The sequence below is a fragment of the Ornithorhynchus anatinus genome, chromosome 5 (assembly GCF_004115215.2).
Source record: "Ornithorhynchus anatinus isolate Pmale09 chromosome 5, mOrnAna1.pri.v4, whole genome shotgun sequence".
NCBI classification, from domain to species: Eukaryota; Metazoa; Chordata; class Mammalia; order Monotremata; family Ornithorhynchidae; genus Ornithorhynchus; species Ornithorhynchus anatinus.
The window spans coordinates 91,124,254-91,143,921 of record NC_041732.1 but is presented as its reverse complement, the minus strand read 5'-3'; the positions used below and the strand labels follow the sequence as shown (position 1 = coordinate 91,143,921).

The window sequence follows — 19,668 nt, the reverse complement described above, 5'->3', positions numbered from 1 at the left end:
CACTGTACTAAGCGCTTGGGAGAGTAGAATGTAACAATATAACATTCTGTCACCTTGCCCCCTCCTACCTCACCTCGCTACTCTCCTACTGCAACCCAGCCCACACGTTTTGCTCCTCTAATGCTAATCTTCTCACTGTGCCTTGATCTCATCTATCTCACTGTCGACCCCTCACCGACGTCCTCCCTCTGGCCTGGAACGCCTCCCTCCTCGTATCTGACAGACAATTACTTTTCTCCCCTTCGGAGCCTTATTGAAGGCACATCTCCTCCAGGAGGCCTTCCCTGACTGAGCCTCCCTCTTCCTCATCTCCCACTCCCTTCGGCGACACCCTGACTTGCTCCCTCTGTTCTTCCCCCCTCCCAGCCCCATGGCACCGAAGTACATATCTGTAATTTATTTTTTATGTCATTGCCTGTCACCCCACCGCTAGACTGTAAGCTTGTTGTGGGAAGGGAATGTGACTGTTTATAGTTGTATGCTACTCTCCCGAGCGCTTAGAACAGTGCTCCGCACACAGTAAGTGCTCAATAAATATGATTGAATGAACGAACAATAACTAGACACATTCCCTGCCCACAACGAGTTTACAGTCTAGAGGACTGTAAGTGCTGTGAGGATGGAAGGAGGGGATGAATAAAGAGAGCAAGACAGGGCGATGCAGAAGGGAGCGGCAGAAGAAGAAAGGAGGGCTTAGTCAGGGAAGGCCTCTTGGAGGAGATGTGCCTTCAGTAAGGCTCTGAAGACAGAGGAGAGTTGGATATGAGGGGGAGGGCGTGCCAGGTCAGAGGAAGGATGTGGGTGAGAGGTTGGTGGTGAGACAGATGAGATCAAGGTACACTGAGAAGATTAGCATTAGAGGCTGTGCCGGCTGGGTTATAGTAGGAGAGTATTCATTCATTCATTCAATAGTATTTATCGAGTGCTTACTATGTGCAGAGCACTGTACTAAGCTCTTGGAGTGTACAATTCGGCAACAGATAGAGACAATGCCTGCCCATTGACGGGCGCTCAGTCTAATCGGGGAAGACGGACAGAAATAATAGGAATAAATAGAATCAAGGGGATGTACACCTCATTAACAAAATAAGTCGGGTAATAAAAATATGTACAAATGAGCACAGTGCTGAGGGGAGGGGAAGGGAGAGGGGGAGGAGCAGAGGGAAAGGGGGGGGAAGGGGCCTTAGCTGAGGGGAGGTGAAGGCGGGGCAGAGAGGCAGCAGAGGGAGCAGAGGGAAAAGGGGAAGCTCAGTCTGGGAAGGCCTCTTGGAGGAGGTGAGCTCAGTAGGGCTTTGAAGAGGGGAAGAGAGTTAGTTTGGCCGAGGTGAGGAGGGAGGGCATTCCAGGACAGCGGGAGGACGTGGGCAGGGGGTCGACGGCCGGATAGGCGAGAACGGGGGACGGTGAGGAGGTGGGCGGCAGAGGAGCGGAGCGTGCGGGGTGGGCGGTAGAAAGAGAGAAGGGAGGAGAGGTAGGAGGGGGCGAGGTGATGGACAGCCTTGTAGCCTAGAGTGAGAAGTTTTTGTTTTGTGCAGAGGTTGATAGGCAACCACTGGAGGTTCTTAAGGAGGGGAGTGACATGCCCAGAGCGTTTCTGCAGGAGAATAGCGAGGTGAGGTAGGAGGGGGCAAGATGATGGAGAGCTTTAAAGGGCTGTTCCGCTTCGGGGCCCAACACTCTGCCCCCTGGTTCCCGGGAACAGCCAGGCAGCCCCGAGCCCCACCCTGGCTGTTGGAACCCCTGGCCCTTTCAACCTGCAACGAGGTCGTTTCTGTGCTAACGGATCCATGGTGTGAACCTGCCCACCCTTCCCACGTAGGTGGCCCAGTATTGCCTGGGTTAGGGAGTGGTGATGCCCTTGGGGATGAGGAGCAGTGGTGCCTCCATTTCTGGGGAGTGGTGATGCCCCTGAGGATGGGAAGCGGTGGTACCCCCAGGCCTGGGGAATGGTAGTGCCCCTGGGGTTGAGGTGCTATCCCCTGAGGATGAGGAACAGTGGTGCCCCTAAGACCGACGAGCGGTGTTAGAATTTGAACTTGGAAGGCAAATAAGAGGCGGGATTGCTTTCTGATTTTTCAGAAGCAGACCTTTAAAAAATGGAGATTAGAAACCCTTACCATATATCTGTATCCCCCTCTATACTGCAAGCCCCTTTGGGCAGGGACTGTGTCTACCAATTCCATTATCTTCTGTTCTCCCAAGTACTTAGTACAGTGCTCTGCACACAGTAAGCGCTCAATAAAAACCATCGACTATATCGTCTTGCTGCTCTTCCCCTTGGATCAAAAAAAATGAGGGAAAATGAGAGGGTTGGGACTGACAGCATTCATTGTTGACCACTTAGGAGGTTTTCCTGTGTTATCCTTTCATGTGTCTGTTTATTGTTATAGTATACTCTCCCGAGCGCTTAGTATAGTGCTCTGCACACAGTAAACTCTCCATAAATGAGGGTGAATGAATGAATGGCAGTGCCGTTGAGGATGAGGACCAGTGGTGCCCCCAGGGCTGGGTTATGGTGGTACCCCCTGGACTGGAGAGTGATGGTGCCCCCGAGGCTGGGGAACGGTGGTATCCCTGGGGACGAGGAACAGTGGTACCCCAGAGGTAAGGGAATGGAGAGGGAGGCCTCTTTCCTGGGCTGTTGGTGCTCCTGGGCAGTTCTTCTGTTGGGTGAAGCCGCTGTGTCTCACTGCTCTGTCTTGGCAGGCCAGAGAAAGCCAACGTGTCTCCTGCCAGTGGCAATCCCGCGGAGCCAGCGAGTGGGGGCGTCCCCATCTCCTTGTGGCTCTGAGGATCCCAGGGGGCCGGTGTCATGGCCTCCTGCCCCCATGGCTGGGCTGACCCAGACAGGACAGCATCATGGAGGGGAGGGGAGGCAGAGTGGGGAACCAGTGGCTGGAAAGGAAAATGGAAGTGAGTGTTGAGTTTGAGCCTTGGGGATAACCTGCCTCTCCTGTCCTCCCTGCCTCTCCTGTCCATCCTGCCTCTCCTGTCCTTCCTGCCTCTACTGACCTTCCTGGCTCTACTCTCTTCCCTGCCTCTTAACTTCCCACCTCTCCCCTCCCCATTTCCTCTCCCCTACTCTTCTCCCCGGCCCTCCCCTTCTCCCTGCCTCTCTCATCCTTCCTGTTTCTCCCCTCCTTTCCCTTTCTCCCCTTCTCCCCATATCTCCCCCTCTTCTACCCCTCCTCCCCCCGCCTTGTCTCTCCCTCCCTTATCTCCCCCCCGTCTTCTCCACTTATCCCCTCCCCACTGCCGGGCCCGCCAGCCCACCGCCGTCTTGCAAACATGAACTGGCTGTGCCGTCTCTCTGGAAACATCTTCCCTCCTCCGCCACCCCCTGTCCCCGACAGTAAGTCACAGAGCTCTTCACCTCCTGAAGGAATCGGGGCAGATGTCGCTGGGAGGATTGACACCAGTCAAGCCCTTCTAGGGGAGAAGGTCTTGCCCAGAGATTAGTGTGGGGAAAACCCTCTGGCCGCCCAGCCGGGGTCGAGCCTGCTTCCGCTTCTGCTGGGCTGGGCTGGCGTCCGTGTCCTGTGTGCGAGGCCCGAAGAGAGCCCTCCGTCACCCAGCCCTGCTTGTACCCAGCCCCTGCCACGGCCCGCTGGGACATCCACTGGGGCGGCGGGGTCTGAGGTCCTGCCTCGGTCGGCCGAGGCCACTTCCCAGGAGTGGAGAGTAGGGTCCTTTCAGGGCTCGACTTTACCCACTCAGCCTCGTCCTGAAATCCAAAGCCACTGAACTTTAATTTCCCGGGCTAGGGGATTTCGTTGAGGGGTTTGTTTCAGAGGCAGGTGACTTTTTATGGCAGCCGTTTTTTGATTTAATCAAGCTCCGGTCCCTGTGGTCGGAAGCGGGTCCGACGGGCCCCAACCTGGTTTAAATGGAAATGGGTCTAAAATCCAAGTGGCTGAAATGCAGGGGGAAACCAATTGCCGCTCACCCAGCTGAGTCACTTATCTTCTAAATGCCTCAGTTTCCCCATCTGTAAAATGGGGAAAAATGCTCGTTCTCCCTCCCTCTTAGACTGTGAGCCCCATGTAGGTCGGTGCCGGGTTCTTTCCCCAGATCACCTTCCTAAAGGAGGAAAGCGGCGTCACTGATTGTTACAAGACTGGTTGTGAGGGGGTTTCTTTGCGGCGCTTCCTGGTGCTGGCTAATTATGGGGTTGGCCACGAGAGTTCCAGTTTCTTCAAAAGGCTGCCCCTTGCCTTGTTTGGAACCATGAGTTTTATTTCTAGGGGCCTGTCACTGACTTTCTGTTTCCTCTCTGCACCGTCCAGAGGTGAGGCTACAGTAGTCCATGGAATTTTGCTGCATCAACATAGTAATAACCGGCTCCTGTTAAGCACATCCTGTGTGCACATGCACTGTGCTAAGAACTGGGATAGATGCAAGAAAATCTGACCAGTCCCTCTTCCACTCAGGACTCATTTTCTAATAAGGAGGGAGAACAGTGATTTCACCTTGATTTTTCAGCTGCTCGTGCTCCAGAGGAGCAGCACGGCCTAGGGGAAAGAGCATGGACCCGGGAGACAGCGGACCTGGGTTCTAATCCCAGTTTCGGCTCTTATCTGCTGTGTGATCGTGGGCAAGTCACTTCACTTCTCAGTCCCTCCATTTCCTCTTCTACAAAATGGGGATTCAATACCTTTTCTCCCTCTTACTTAGATTAATCTAATTAATTTAATTATGGTATTTCTTAAGCGCTTACTATGTGTGAAGCACTGTACTAAGTGCTGAGGAGGATACGAGCAAATTGGGTAGTACACAGTCCCTGTCCCACATGGGGCTCACAATTCCAATCCCCATTTTACAGATGAGGTAGCTGTTCAGAACCCACGACCTCTGACTCCCAAGCCCGTGTTCTTTCCACTAAACTGCGCTGCTAGAACCTGCTTCTCTAAATTGTGAGCCCCATGTGGGACCTGATTATCGTTTTTCTACCCCAGCACTTAGTACAGCACTTGCCACATAATAAGCACTTAACAAATACCACAGTTATTATTAGATGAGGAAATGGAGGTAAGAGATGTTAAGTGACATACCCAAGGTCATGTGGAGCTGGAACTAGAGCCGGGGTTTCCTGACTTAACGTACCGCATGCTTCCCACCGGGCCAGCCTGTCTCCCCAGCCGCCTCCATGCCAACTGTCTTCTTTTGACCCTCGCCCCCGAAGTGTTTGATGTCTTCTCTTCGGGAGTCGGAAGAAGCGGCTCATCCAGCTCAAAAAAGAAAGCAGAGATCACCCAGCCAGTAAATTGCACCCCAGAGTTAGCTTTTGTTTTGTCCACGCTTTAGTTTCTCCTCATTCTGCCCTCTGAGTTAATCTAAAAATGTGAAACTGGCCATTTTCCATCTGCTGCCTCCAGTCGCTTCTCCCCGTGGCTGAAGCAGGGTGGCTTAGTGGGAAGAGCATGGGCCTGGGAGTCAGAAGGACCCGGTTTCGAATCCCAGATCTAATCCCAGCTCTGCCACGTGCCTGCTGTGTGACCTTGGGCAAGTCACTTCTCTTCTCTGGGCCTCAGTTACCTCATCTGTAAAATGGGAATCCAGGGTGTGAGCCCCATGTGGGACAGGGACTGTGTCCAACCTGATTGACTTATATCTACTCCATTGCTTAGAACAGCGGTCGTCCCATTTAACAAGTACCGTAATTATTATTGGAGTCCCTGGGGTTGAAGGCAGCTGGACAGGAGTAGCTGGGACGAAGCAACCACAACATGACCATCGGAGAGGTTTGTGTGGTGGGCGTGGCCAAGTCACGGGGCCCAGAGGACTGGGTCATCCCCATTCAGGGGACCAACAGGCCCCAGGCCCCACTAAAAGCTCTCTGTTGTCCTAATCAGTTGCCCAAGTACCCCAGGTATTTTATGCCTGCAGTCCCCTACACCCAGCCCACCGGAATCAATCCATCAATCAATCAATGGTATTTATTGAGCGCTTACTGTGTGGAGAACACTATACTGAGCGCTTGGGTGAGTACAGTACTACAGAGCTGGTAGACACATTCCCTTCCCACACAGCGTTTAGAGAGTCTAGCGGGGAAGACAGACATTAATATAAATAAATAATTTACAGATATGAATGTAAATACTGTGAGGCCGAGGGTGGGATGAATTACCAAATGCCCATGGGATATGGACCCGAGTGCATTGATGATACAGAACGGGGAAGAAGTCGGGGCTAAGAGGGCTTAATCGGGGAAGGCCTCTTGGAGGGGATGTGACCTCAATAAGGCTTCGAAGGTGGGAAGAGTGGTGGTCTGGCGTCTATAGGAGGGGAGGGAGTTCCAGGCCAGAGGGAGGATATGGGGAAAGAGATGGTGGCAAGGTAGTGGAGACTGGGACTCAATGAGTAAGCTGGTGTTCGAGAAGTGAAGTGTCCGGTCTGGACTGTAGTAGAAGATCTGTCGGGTGAGGTAAGAGGGGCCGAGCTGATTGAATGCTTTAAAGCCGATGGTAAGGAGTTTCTGTTGGATGCAGAGGAGGAAGGGCAACCCCTGGAGCTACGTGAGGAGTGGGGAGTCGTGCACTGAATGTTTTTTGAAGAAAAATGATGCGGGCGGCAGAGTGAAGAATGGACCTGGGTGTGGAGAGACGGGAAGCGGGGAGGTAGACGAGAAGGCTGATTCAGTAGTCAAGATGGCCAGCGGAAGCCTGGCCAGCCAGTGACGGATTTGGAAATTTCCACAAGAAGCCAGGAATGAGCCGGGGCTTTGTCTAGATGGGAAGAGCACACAGGGGCTGGGGTGAGCTCATATTCTTAACTCTTCCAGAGCTTCCTGGTTTGTGTCCCCGGAGCAGGGTTGACTGGATGAATGAATGAATGGAAGGTAGAGGTTTGTGTACCCGAGGGCAGGACTGGCTGAAGGGTAGTATTTCTGCCTCCAGTGACAGGACACCCTGAAGGGAAGTGGTTTGTGTCATCAGAGCCGGGGCTGACTGTACTGGCAGGATTCGGGAAGGGTTTCCATCTGGATCAGTCTTGGAGGGTTTGCTCCATCCTCTGACAGTATAACTTATTTCTCTGCTTTCCCTGTGCTCTGCCCTCCTCCTAAAGGCTCCTGGAGCAGGGCCTCATAACATGCCCCTTTCCACGTTCAACCTGACCTTCAATTTCCTGGAAGGAAGTCAGGCGCGTGGAGAGGGCAATAGAGATAGTAATAAAACAATAATAATAATAATATATGACTAGTGTAATATAATTGTGGTATTTAAGTACTTTTTGTGTGCCTCTAGACTAAGCTCACTGTGGACAGGGAATGTGTTTGCCAGCTCTGTTGTACTGTACTCTCCCAAGTGCTTAGTACAGTGTTCTGCCCACAGTAAGTCCTCAGTAAGAATCACTGATTGATTGCCAAGCAGTCTGGTAGGCTTACAAGATAATCAGATCAGACACAGTCCCTGGGCCACCCAGAGTTCACAGTCTAAGTAGGAGGAAGAACAGGTACTTTATTCCCGTTTTGCAGATGAGGAAACTGAGGACCAGAGAAACTAAACTCGAGGTCACCCAGCAGACAGGTGGTGGGGCCGTTGATGGACCGTCCAGCGCAGGTGGAAACAAATCATATGTCTTCATTGGTGGACCTAGTGCAGATAAGTTTGGTGTTTTGTTCTTTCTTTTTTAATCGCATCGACATCCCGATGATTTGGTTTCAGTGACCTCTCACCCCACACATGTACAATATGGTGAACCTATTCACCCTGGTAGGCAAGCTGGGTTTTACCCATAACCCTTAGGTGAGCAATGTTCAACCACTTCCTTTTCCCGCAGAAATAGATTCTGAGTCAGGAGGAGGCGAGAGTCCCCCACACCGCACCCTTAGCCAGAACCTGTGAGGATTAACCAAGCTCCTGCTCCATCAACCACTTCCTCTTCAGCCGTGACGGATTCGAGGGCTGTAACTGGGTGAATCAGCCCTGGGATCTCGGCTGCCTGGCCCCATTATACTGGAAGATCCTTGAGAACAGAGTCCATGTTGACTTCTTCTCTTGTAGCCCCTCAGTGCCCTGGGCCGAGGTCACACGAAGTAGGTGTTTGCTAAATTGGGATGTTGATGGTGAATGAGGGGAGAGGAAGGGCAAATGTGGAAGAAAAGACTCTAATGATAGTAATAATTATAATAATTGTGATATCTGTTAGTCGTTCTGGTCTGGTTCTAGTCCTGTGGCAGGTTTTTACTATGTTATAACCCTCAGAGAAAGGAGCGGATCTTGGGTAAAGTCATATTTAGACTTTGATCCTCATGTGGTACAGGGGCTGTATCTGAACCGATTAACCCGTATCTACTCCAATCCATCAGTGGTATTTACCGGGTATTTACTATGTGCAGAGCACTGTATACTAAGCACTTGGGAGTTGGGAGTTGGTAGTCACATTACCTGCCCACAAAGAGCCCACAGTCTAGAAGGGAAGTGCTTAGAACAGTGCATAATAATTATGGTATTTGTTAAGCGCTTACTATGTGCCAAGCACTGTTCTAAGTGCTGTGGTAGGTACGAGGTAATCAGGTTGTCCCACGTGGGGCTTACAGCCTTAATTCCCATTTTCTAGATGAGGTAACTGAGGCACAGAGAAGTTAAGTGCCCCAGGTCACACAACAGACAAGTGGCGGAGGCTGGATTAGAACCCATGACTTCTCACTCCCAAGCCCATGCTCTTGCCACGAAGTCACGCTGCTTCTCTATGTACATGAAACGTAGTGAGCTCTTAACAAATACCATGATTATTATGAAGGGCCCCAATCCTCAGAAGTAATTATCTCAAGATGTTCAACAGACAAAATGGTGTAAAAAATTTGGGATGGGCTCCTAGGAATGAACCCTGGCTCAGAAGTCAGCCTGGCCTCATCCCGCCTGCCTGCCTTGGGACTCACAGGGGCGGTAACTTTCCCAAAAGTTCCACATCAGCAAATTCTTCAAAGGGCCTGGTCCTTGTCCCACCATGATGTTTAAAAGATTTTTAAATGGGTGCTGCTGTCTCCTTGGATTTCTTCCTGGTCTGCAGTGAATTAATCAATCCATGATGTTTATTTAGCACTTACTGTATGGAGAACCCTGTACACTTACGCTTGAGAGTACAATATAACAAAGATCCATGCATTCAATTTCATTTATTGAGCGTTTACTATATGCAGAACACTGTATAAGCGCTTGGGAAAGTACAATACAACAATTAACAGTGGCATTCCCTGCCCACAATAGCCTATGGTCAATAGTCAATTTATAGTCTAGAAGAGGGGGAGATAGATATTAATACAAATAAATAAAATACAGATATGTACATAGTGTTGTGGGGCTGGGAGGGGGAAAGAGCAAAGAGAGCAAGTAACGGTGATTGAGAAGTGGGTGGGAGATGAGGAAAAACGGGGCTTAGTCTGGGAAGACCCCTTAGAGGACATTCGCCTTCAGTAAGGCTTTGAAGGGGGAGAGAGTAATTGTCTGTCGGATTTAAGGAGGGGTGGCGTCCCAGGCCAGAGGCAGGATGTGGGCTAGGCATCGCTGGTGAGACAGGAGAGTTCGAGGCACAGTGAGGTTAGCACTAGAAGAGCGAAGAGCGTGGGTTGGGTTGTAGGAGAGAAGCTAAGTGAAGTAGCAGGGGGCAAGGTGATGGAGTGCTTTAAAGCCAAAGGTGAGGTGTTTTTGTCTGATACAGAGGTGGACGGGCAACCACTGGAGGTTTTTGAGCAAAGGGGTGACATGTCCTGAATGTTTTTGTAGAAAAATAATCCAGGCAGCACAGTGAAGTATGGCCTGGAGTGGAGAGAGACACGAGGCTGGGAGGTCAGCAAGTAGGACGATGAAGTAATCCAGGCGGGATAAGACAGGGATTGTATTTACATGGTAGCTGTTTGGACGGAGAAGAAGGGGCGGATTTTAGCGGTGTCGTGAAGGTGGGACCAACAGGATTTGGATTGAATATGTGGGTTGAATGACCGAAAGGATATGGGCTTGTGAGACAGGAAGGATGATGGTGCCATTTACAGTGATGGGAAAGTCAAGGAGAGGACAGGGTTTGGGTGGGAAGATAAGGAGATCTGTTTTGGACATGTTAAGTTTGAGGTGACCGGAGGACATCCAAGTAATGATGTCTTGAAGGCAGGACGGGATGAGAGATTGGGGAGCGGGAGAGAGATCAGGCCTGGAGATGTAGATTTGGGTGTCATCCGCATAGACGTGGTAGTTGAAGCCATGGGAGCAAATGAGTTCTCCAAGAGAGCGAATGCAGATGGAGAATAGAAGAGGACCCAGAACTGAACCTTGCGAGAACCCCACAGTTAGGGGGTGAGAGGCAGAGGACGAGCCCTCAGAGGAGACTGAGAATGAATGGCCAGAGAGATAAGAGGAGAACCAGGAGAGGACGGAGTCAGTGAAGCCAAGGTCGAATAATGTTTCCAGGAGAAGGGGGTGGCCCACAGTGTCGCAGGCATCTGAGAGGTCGAGGAGGATTAGGATGGAGTGGAAGCCTCTGGATTTGACACGAAGGAGATTATTCCTTTGAGAGGGCGGTTTCCGTGGAGCGAAGGGAAGCCAGATTGGAGGGGGTCAAGGAGAGAATTGGAGGAGAGGAACTTGAGACGGCGGGTATAGCCAACTCGCTCAAGAAGTTTGGAGAGGAAGGGTAGGAGGGAGACGGTTCGACACCCGGAGGGAGTCGTGGGGTCAAGGAAGGGATTTTTTTTAGGATAGCGGAGAGATGGGCATGTTTGAAAGCAACAGGGAAGAAGCCACTGGAGAGCATATGGTTGAAGATGGCTGTTAGAGAGGGAAGAAGGGAGGGAGGGAGGATTTTGATAAGGTGCAAAGGAATGGGGTCAGATGTGCATGTGGAGGGGGTGGCTTTTGAGAGGAGACGAGAGATCTCCTGTAGAGGTACTGCTGGGAAGGATGGGAGAGTTGAAGAGGGGACCAGAAGAGGGGAGGGACTGAGGAGGGTCAGGGGTGATTTTGAGGAGCTCACACGTGATGGTGTCAATTTTCTTAATAAAGGTGAGGTTGCTCTCCTGCTTTCTCAGGACCACGACAGTGGGCATGGGAACAGATAGGTTCTCCAGGGACTCTGAGAAGTCCTTGGGTTTTTGGTCATCGGGCTAGGGGCCCCACCCTGTATTCCTTAACCTGATGGATTAATGAGCATTTACTGTGTGCAGAGCACTGTAGTAAGCGCTTGGAAGAGTACCGTGCAACAGAATTGGCAGACACATTCCCCGTTCACAGCGAGCTTACAAGTATATAGGGAAAGGCAGACATGAATATAAATAAATAATTTACAGATATGAACATATGTACGTGACCTGATGGACAGGTCTACCGTGCTAGTGGCAGAGACCGGAGTAGAGTGGTAATTCAAGGTGCTGCTTGCTTGCACTAATAATAATAATAATAATAATAATAATTAAGCACTTACTCTATTGTCAGGAACTGTACTAAATGCTGGGGTGGATCCAAGATAATCAGGTTGGACTTAGTCCCTGTCTTATATAGGGCTCACAGCCTTAATCCCCATTTTACAGATGAGCTAACTGAGGCACAGAGGAGTTTAATGACTTGCCCAAGGTCACATAGCAGACAAGAGGCAGAGCCAGGATTAGAACCCGGGGCCTCCTGACTCCCAGGCCCATGCTTTATCTACTAGGCCATGTTTCTTTGTTGCAAATACAAGCTTGGTTTTTCAGACATTTCCATCAAGCCAGTGTTGGTGTATATTTATATTCAACAGGATCTTCCCTCCCGCACACTTCTGCTCCGGTGGTAAAAAATCATTGTTATCGTTTTCCCGGATTTCGGAAAAATTAACGACAGCAAAAAGAGGCCTCTTTCAACTCAGAAGGAGCGGTCCCCACACCGACGTAGGAACCGATGATGAGATCGGCATTTTCGTGGCTGGCCCCTCGGCCTGCCGCTCTCCCAGTCGATCGATCCGTGGTATTTATTAAGCGCTATCTGTGTGCAGAGCACCGGACTAAGCACTAGGGGAAGTCCAATCAATAGAGTTGGCGGATGTGATCCCTGCCCACAAGGAATTTACAGTCTACAGGGGAACACGCATTAAAATAAATTACATATATGGGGATTGGTAGCGTATAAGGATATATACGTCTGTGCTGTGGGGCTGGGGTGAGCATCAAAGCGCGTAAGGGGTACACAGCCGTAGGCATAGTTGACGTAGAGGGGAGGGTGGCTAGGGGAGATGAGGGCTCAGGGAAGGCCTGTCGGTGGGGATGTGATTTTTAGGAGGGATTTGAAAGTGGGGAGATCTGGGGAATGTCATCAGATGCCGACAGGAACCAGGGCCTGTATGATTTTTGCCTCACCAGCCCGGCGTATGACCCAGGTTAATGTGGGCCTGGCCCTCCCCTACCTCCTCTGGAAGCACCCCCCCTAGCCGAGGCGAGGTATTGGTCACCCCGGAACTCTCCTAAACATCGTCCCAGTCAGCGCTGCCTGGGGCGCTCACCTCTTACTCCAAGGGAGGGTGGGGGGGGGGGTGTTGCCTGGCAGCCCACCCACCCACTCCCAATCATTACTCTTTCCAGGGAAAGTCCTGTGAAGTTGGTTTTTAAAATGCAGTGCTTTTTCACTCAATATAACAGCACTCTCATCCTGCAGAACAGGCACAGCTTTCATTATTGTTTGTGTTCATCGCTTTGATGAGTGCTCCCTCTGGGCCAAGTTCTGTGCACTAAACGCATGGCGGTGGGGCGGTGGGTGGGGCCTAGTGGGATGAGCGTGGACCTGAGAGTCGGAATTCTAACTCCTAACGCTGGCTCCGTCCCTTGCCTGCTGTGAGAGAAGCGGCGTGGCCTAGTGGAAGGAACCCGGGCCTGGGAGTCAGAAGGACCTGGGTTCTAATCCCGCTTCCACCACGTGTCTGCTGGGTGACCTTGGACAAGTCACTTCACTTCTCTGTGCCTCAGTTACCTCAACTGTAAAATGAGGATTAAGACTGTGATCCCCATGTGGGGCAGGGACTGTTTCCAACCTAATTTGCCTGTGTCCACCCCAGTGCTTAGTACAGTGCCCGGCACATTGAAAGCGCTCAAGTGGGAGTGGAACGCGTATTTCACTCCCGTTTTACAGATGAGGAAACTGAGGCACGGTTCAGTGACTTGCTCAAGGTCACACAGCAGGCAAGTGGCACAACCAGGATTAGAACACAGGTCTTCTGACCCCTAGACCCATGCTTTTACCATTAGGCCTCACTGCTTTTTTAGGCCTATAAGAACACAGATTTGGGTATCGTCCCTCAGACGACCAATCAGTGATATTTTCTGATGGCTTATAGAGTGCTAAGCACTAAGGACAACAAGAAGCAAAACGCGAGTCACTTGCCCTCAAGGGGAAGACAGAAGACATGCCACACGTATTTGCCGGTAGCAGGCCGGGGCTCCGGTCTACCAGGAGCACATAGTAAATGAGTGTACAGATCGAAACCCTGAGAAAAATAGAAACAATCAGTCGTCATCTCTGAGTGCCTACTATATGCAAAGCAATGTTCTCAGCGCTTGGGAAGGTGGATTACGACAGTTGGTAGACACAAGTCACTTAACTCCTCGGTGCCTCAGTCCCCTCATCAGTAAAATGGGGATTAAGACTGTGAGCCTCACGTGGGACAACCTGATGACCCTGTATCTACCCCAGCGCTTAGAACAGTGCTCTGCACATAGAAAGCGCTTAACAAATACCAACATTGTTATTATTATTATTCCCTGCCCCTAAAAGACTGACAGCCTAGCGGGGAAGGCAGATATTAAAATATATTATGGATCAGCGGGAAGAGCCCGGGCTTGGGAGTCAGAGGTCATGGGTTCCAATCCCGGCTCTGCCATTTGTCAGCTGTGTGACTGTAGGCAAGTCACTTCACTTCTCTGGGCCTCAGTTACCTCATCTGTAAAATGGGGATTAACTGCGAGTCTCACGTGGGACAACCTGATTACCCCGTATCTACCCCAGCGCTCAGAACAGTGCTCTGCCCATAGTCAGCGCTTAACAAATACCAACATTATTATTACATGGGCGCTGAGGGTGGGGATGAAAACCAAGGGCTTAAAGGAATCAGATCCAAGTGCAAACAGGAAACAAATGAAAAAAAGCTAGGTGGCAAGAGAAGCTATTGGGTTGACGCCACTAGGGATCAGTCAATCAGTCAGTCAGTCAATCATATTTATTGAGTGCTTACTGTGTGCAGAGCCCGGGAGAGTACAACGGACACCTTCCCTGCCCCCGAACTTACAGTCTAGATGGGGTGTCTCTCCCTGACCCGTGGGGAGCTTAAAAGGAGGGGTGACGAGGGGTCGGACAAATTGGGAAAGAAGTAACCGGGTGACTTCAGTAAGAGACATGGTTAAGCTGATCCCGATTTGACTGAGGGTGAGATTTGTATCTCTGCGTGGGCTGCTGCTGGGAGCCTGTCGCGCATGTGTGCGGACACACACACACAACACAGGCACACACACACGCTCCCAGTGCACCCGTAATGGGGCCCCGCTTCTGGCCCCTTGCCGTGAGGGTGAGCAGCGCCCAGACACCAAGATGTTGGCGAGTGGCCCTGCCGTCTCTCTTCCAGCGGGGCTTGGGGCTGGAGCTGCCTGTGCTTCCTAAGGCTGGAGTTCGGGGCCGGGCCAAGACGGGAAGCAGTACAAGCAGCCAAGAGTTACGGCCAGGAATGGGGCAATACATCCCTGCTGGGAATCCAACGAGGGGGAGGTGGTGATTTTTGAGCGAGGAGACCCGATGCGGTCCGGTGACGAGGTCCGGTCGGGCTCGGAGGGTGGGCTCTGGGGGCGGGCAGGGGTAGAGGGTCCCGGGGACCGCCAGCCGTGGGGCGTCGGAGTCTCCGGAGGCCGTTCTCCGTGGGGGCTCGTGGGTTCCGGGCCCGGGTGCCGCGGCCGGCCCGCGCGAGTTTCCGTAGCCGCCGGGTCTTCCCCTCCCTACCGGGCTGTCTCCCCCAGCTCCGACTCGGAAGCCGGGGGCAGGGAATTTGGGGCAGAGAGGGGGCACGAAGAGTGAAGAGAGAAATCGAGACAAGCCAGCCATTAAGGCAGCGACCCGACAGCAGACCCAGTGCCCGTCCAGGAAACGGCGGAAGAGGCACCACGGGGTTCTGCACGTCGGATGCAAATAAGATGCACGATTTTATGCGAAAACCTTTTTTGGCCCCCGGGGACTTCCTCCTGGAGAGCAAGAGGGGCCCAGCCAGGCTCCGAGACGTGGCCTTAGGCCGGCGTGCCCAGGCGGTGCTGCCCGCTGGGGCGTCGTGGGGTGGGTCAGTGGGCCAGCGGGCCAGCGGGCAGGGTGGCCGACGGTCCCGTTGTGCCGCCCACCCGCTCTGTAGAAGGGGCAAGGTTTAGCTCTGATTCGACAACTCCGGGGTTGGAGGATCCGTTCCCAGCCCGAGAGACGCTCCCGCTTGCCCGCGGACGGACAAAGGCTTTTTGGGGCCCAGCGCCGGGCTTGTGGCCGAGGCCGTGACATCCTGCCTCCTTCCCCCGGAAAGGGCCGGGCCCCGATCCCAGTCTGCGTGGAGAGTCTCTTCCCACAGCCCCCGGGGGCTGAATCCCAAGAGAATCCGCAATGGGAAGCAAAATCTTCAGGCTCCAGAAGGAAATGGGGTGTTTGGAGCAAAGTACGAAAAGAAAAGTCTGCTTGTAGGCTGCGGACTTGGCTTCTATTAAATCCCCATTTTCTCTTTGAAATCATGTTAGCTGTCTTTGTTGCAGCTGAAAGGATTGGGAAAACTGAGGCGTGTCCGCTCAGGAAGGGGTCGCCGGTCGGAAAGAACGGGGCTGCAGACTTCCTCCAGTTACTCAGTAAAAGCTTCTCCTGTGTGGGGCAAACGTTGGTGCCAGCATTTGGGAGGGGTGTATGTGTGTGTGTTTGTGTGTGTGTGTGTGTGTGTGCTTGCGTGCGTGTGTCTGTGGGTGGTTGGGGGGGAGAGAGAGAGAGAGAGAGAGAGAGAAAGGAAGAGAGAGAGAGAGCGTGAGGGAGCAGAGAGAGAAACTGTTTCCTTGTGTGGTTATGACATCGACAGTTTCCAATACAGAGCTGAGTTAAAAGAGCATGTGTGAGCGACTCCCATCCGTTGCAGACTTCTGGGAGATGCAGAGACGGCTCGAAGGGCCGGCCTGTCGGGCACACTGGGCCGGAGGGAGGGGGTGCGGGCCCTGGGGCCCAGAATGACACAGCCCGCGCTGAAGAATTGATGGTGAGGGAGGGTTCGGGTTTTGACCAGTCCCGGTTGAGGAGCGGGGCCTGAGTTTGTGAGTGTGGATTGGTAAGATTTCTCTTTATCTCCCCCCTCCCCCCGCTCCGGCCCATCTCCCCCTCCTCTCCACAAGCCCGACCCGGCCGCCGCGGTGTCCGTCGGAAGGGGGTCGAGGAACGGACGGTTGCGGAGGGACTGGCAGATTCTTCCCCGCTCTCCTGCCGTGTTTGATTTGCTATTAAACTGTCACAAAATGAACCTGACGGAAAAAGAGGAAGTGTCTAGATCCTTTCCGGCGCTTTATAGATATGGCTTTAAATGTACGGTACACAGAACGAGTCTGTATAGATTTCTGGCAAACCCAAAAGTGCCTTCAGCCGGTCTGAAGATATGAGGCCCCGGACCGATCCGATTTCCCGCCGCCTTCGGCTCCCTGTCCCGTCGCCCGCGGCCGGCGCCCCCGCCGGCAGTTTTGCTCGTCGGAAACCCTTGCCCGCGGTCCCGGCCGCGGCCTCGGAGCCGAGCACCTGGGCTGGGCCCCGCTGACCCGGTGGCACGAGAGCAAGAGCGTCGCCGAGGACAGTCCCCGCGCCCAGCCGGGTCCGGGCCCGGGCCGCCGTCCCGAGCCGCCGCCGGAGGACGGGACCCTCGCGGGAGCCGGAAAGCACGGCCGATACGGTGGAAGGCGCCCGGGGGCGCCCGGCGGCCGGACCCCCCATCCCGGGGAACCCGAATATGTCCAGGGATCACCTGAACGGCACCGCCCTGAAGGAGGCTCAATTTAAAGACCTGTTTTTGAGAAAAGGTACATTTACGGTCAATTACGGTCAATTGCTGCTGGTGAGGGCGCGCTGTATAGCTCCACGGTGCAGGGGTGGGGGGAGTGGCTTCTGGCAGAGCGAGGGCCGGGGGCCGGGGAGGACGGGGGGCCGGGGGGCTTGGAGCCAGGGCCCTTGGGGCCGGAGGGCCGGGGGACCCGATCCCGAAGAAGTAAATAGGAGGGTCGGTCCCCAGGGGTGTGAAACTTGGCCTCGTGGAAGGGCCGGGCCAGAATTTCCACCCCGGGTGTGGGGGTCCAGACTCTCCAAAGTTATTCCCTCGTTGTTTTGGGAGCGGCTCAGTGCATAAGGCACCAAGGACCCCATCCAGGCTGCCCCGGGAGAGCCGGACTCCCCGGACACGGGTCGGCTCCTTCCCGGACGGGGAAGCGTCTGCTACCCGTCGCCGTCACCCGCCACTGGCTGGAGAGCGGCCCGGCTCGGGAAGGGCCTCCGAGGGCAGGATAGGTGGGCGGGAGAGCCCTGGAGACACCGCTGCGGCTCACTGGTGTAGATAACTGCGGAACGGAGAGGAGAGGCCTGTGCCCACTGGGGATATGTGATCGTCCGGGTACGGGTGTGTACGTCTGCATGAATGGGTGTGTGTTTACGTGAATGCCTCTGTTTCTCTGGGTGTGCATATGTCTGTAAGCACTCGCGTGCATGTGGACACGTGCGTCTGTGTGTGCCTCGGTTTCTGAGTCTTCATGTGCCTTTGCAGACCTGGGTCTGTGTGTGCGTGCGTGTGCACACACCTATACATGCGCGCGCGTGTGTGTGTCTCTGTGCATACGCATGCGTGCACGGCTGCCCGTGCACACGCGTGGGTCTCCGTGTGCCCAAGTATCTGGATGTTCACGTTTGCCCTTGCGTGCTGGGTGTCTGGGCGTGTTCGTGGATGTGCAAGACGGTGTGTATCCATTTATGTACACGTGTCTCCGTGCATGCGTGTAGGTGAGTGTGCACGTGTTTATGTGCATGCTTGTGTCTGTGTGTGTGAATATGAGGAACTGCGGTATCGGTTGTCTTGAGCTCTTGATAAACACAAGTTAATTGTGCTTCTGTATTTTCTACTGAAACGGAGTTCTTTGTTAATAATGAGGGGAAATATTAAATGGTTCCTGTAGAAGGAAATCTGGTGAATTGTTAAGTTTTTTTTTAATCCTCTCCTGCTCCCACAGAAGGGGGATTCATTTTTGGAGGATGCGTAATCCCTGGAACACAGGCCCCCCCACCCTCAACTTCCCTACCCTCCTACCCTGGTTTTATCAGAATATCCTGCCGGGCCTTCAAAATGGTCTCCTTTCTCAGCTGCATTTCCCTACCCCCCTCTCCCCCCCCGCCTCTCCCCCCAACGGCCCCCGCCACCCGTGTAGAAATCTTGAAACACTTGTGGTATCTCGTGGGTGAGACGGCGCAGTTCTCCTGGCTGAAATGAGCCCCTTCAGCCACTTTCGGTATCGGATGCCCAGGGTTGTCCCCGGGGTCCTAGAACCCTTTGCTCTGGACTGCAGGGGTAGGAATGATTTGAGGGGCCCCCATCAGCGTTGCCCTTGAGGTTGCCCCCCAGACTCTAGGCTTGGGCCAGGAAGTCGGGTCCCCAAGCTAGTAAGTAGCCGAGGAAGGGGGGTGAGGAGGTGCCGGACGGAGAAAGGAGAGGATCCCGACCCTGGGGACCCCTGACTGGCAAAACGCCCAGTGATTCCCGCCAAGGTGGAGCCTTCCTCAGTTCGGCTCCCCAGGGCCCGCCCTCTACCCTCCGTCCGCGGGGCCGCGCTCTGCCCCCCGGCCGAGGAGGTGCCCTCTGGCCGCTGGCCCGAGGTCAGCCGAGGGAACGCTTCACTCAGGTCGACGGAGCGGAGTTTCTGAAGCACAGATTAAGCGGAGTGATTCTGGGACCACTGCGGGCGCATCACCTGCCTCAGTTTCCCACCCTATAAAGTGGGAATAATTTCCCCTTTTCTCCCTTCGAGAACATGGCTTAACCTGATCTGGGAGAGGCCCCAGGCCCTGTAGAGACACCTCTTCCAGCCTCCATCCCTGAGGGACGGTCACCCAGCTGCAAGACTGGCGGGTGGGGTGAGGGCAGGGCAAACAGAGGCGATTGAAGATCGAGAGGAGGAAACCCCTGGATTTCTCGTCCAGCGTGGCGGCCCCAGACCTCGCATCCACTCCCTCTCAGCCGGGGAGAAGCTGGGTTGTGCCGCCAGAGAACCTGCTTTGGATGGGTCTAGGGAAGGATTCCAAGTGCTTATCTACCCAACGGCCTTGGGGCTCCGGGCAGATTTCCGGGGCTCCACCCAGGTCCCAGCTCTCCTCCCATGGTCAGTCAGGCAGGCAATTAGGCAGGCTGGCTTCGGACGGTAAGCAGATGGGGCAATTTCCTCCGCGAGTACAGACCTTTTGGGGGAAAGCAGTGGTTCCAAATGGAAAAGTGCCCACCTCTCGTTCATACATCCATTCATTCGATCTTATTTATGGAACGCTTACTGTGTGCAAAACACTGTACTAAACACTTGGGAGAGTACAATGTAACGGTAAGCGGACACGTTCCCTGCCCACGACGAGCTCACAGTCTAAAGTCTAGAAGCAGCACGGCGTCCACTACCGGCTTGGAGTCAGAAGGTCAGGGGTTCTAATC

The 19,668-nt window shown here is 53.6% G+C and overlaps 1 protein-coding gene across 8 annotated transcripts in view; it reads left to right on the top strand.

The window, feature by feature from the left end:
• Window positions 1-19,668, top strand: part of LDLRAD4 (low density lipoprotein receptor class A domain containing 4) — a 365,789-nt gene that overhangs the window by 327,934 nt on the left and 18,187 nt on the right. The window contains exon 1 of one of the 8 annotated variants that reach the window (XM_029065143.2): window positions 15,996-17,014. The exons of the other annotated variants lie outside the window; for them this stretch is intronic. Coding sequence (XP_028920976.1) covers window positions 16,945-17,014 — 70 coding nt within the window. The 5' untranslated portion in view covers window positions 15,996-16,944. Of the gene's footprint in view, window positions 1-15,995; window positions 17,015-19,668 lie in introns of those variants that run through there. 8 annotated transcript variants of the gene reach the window in all.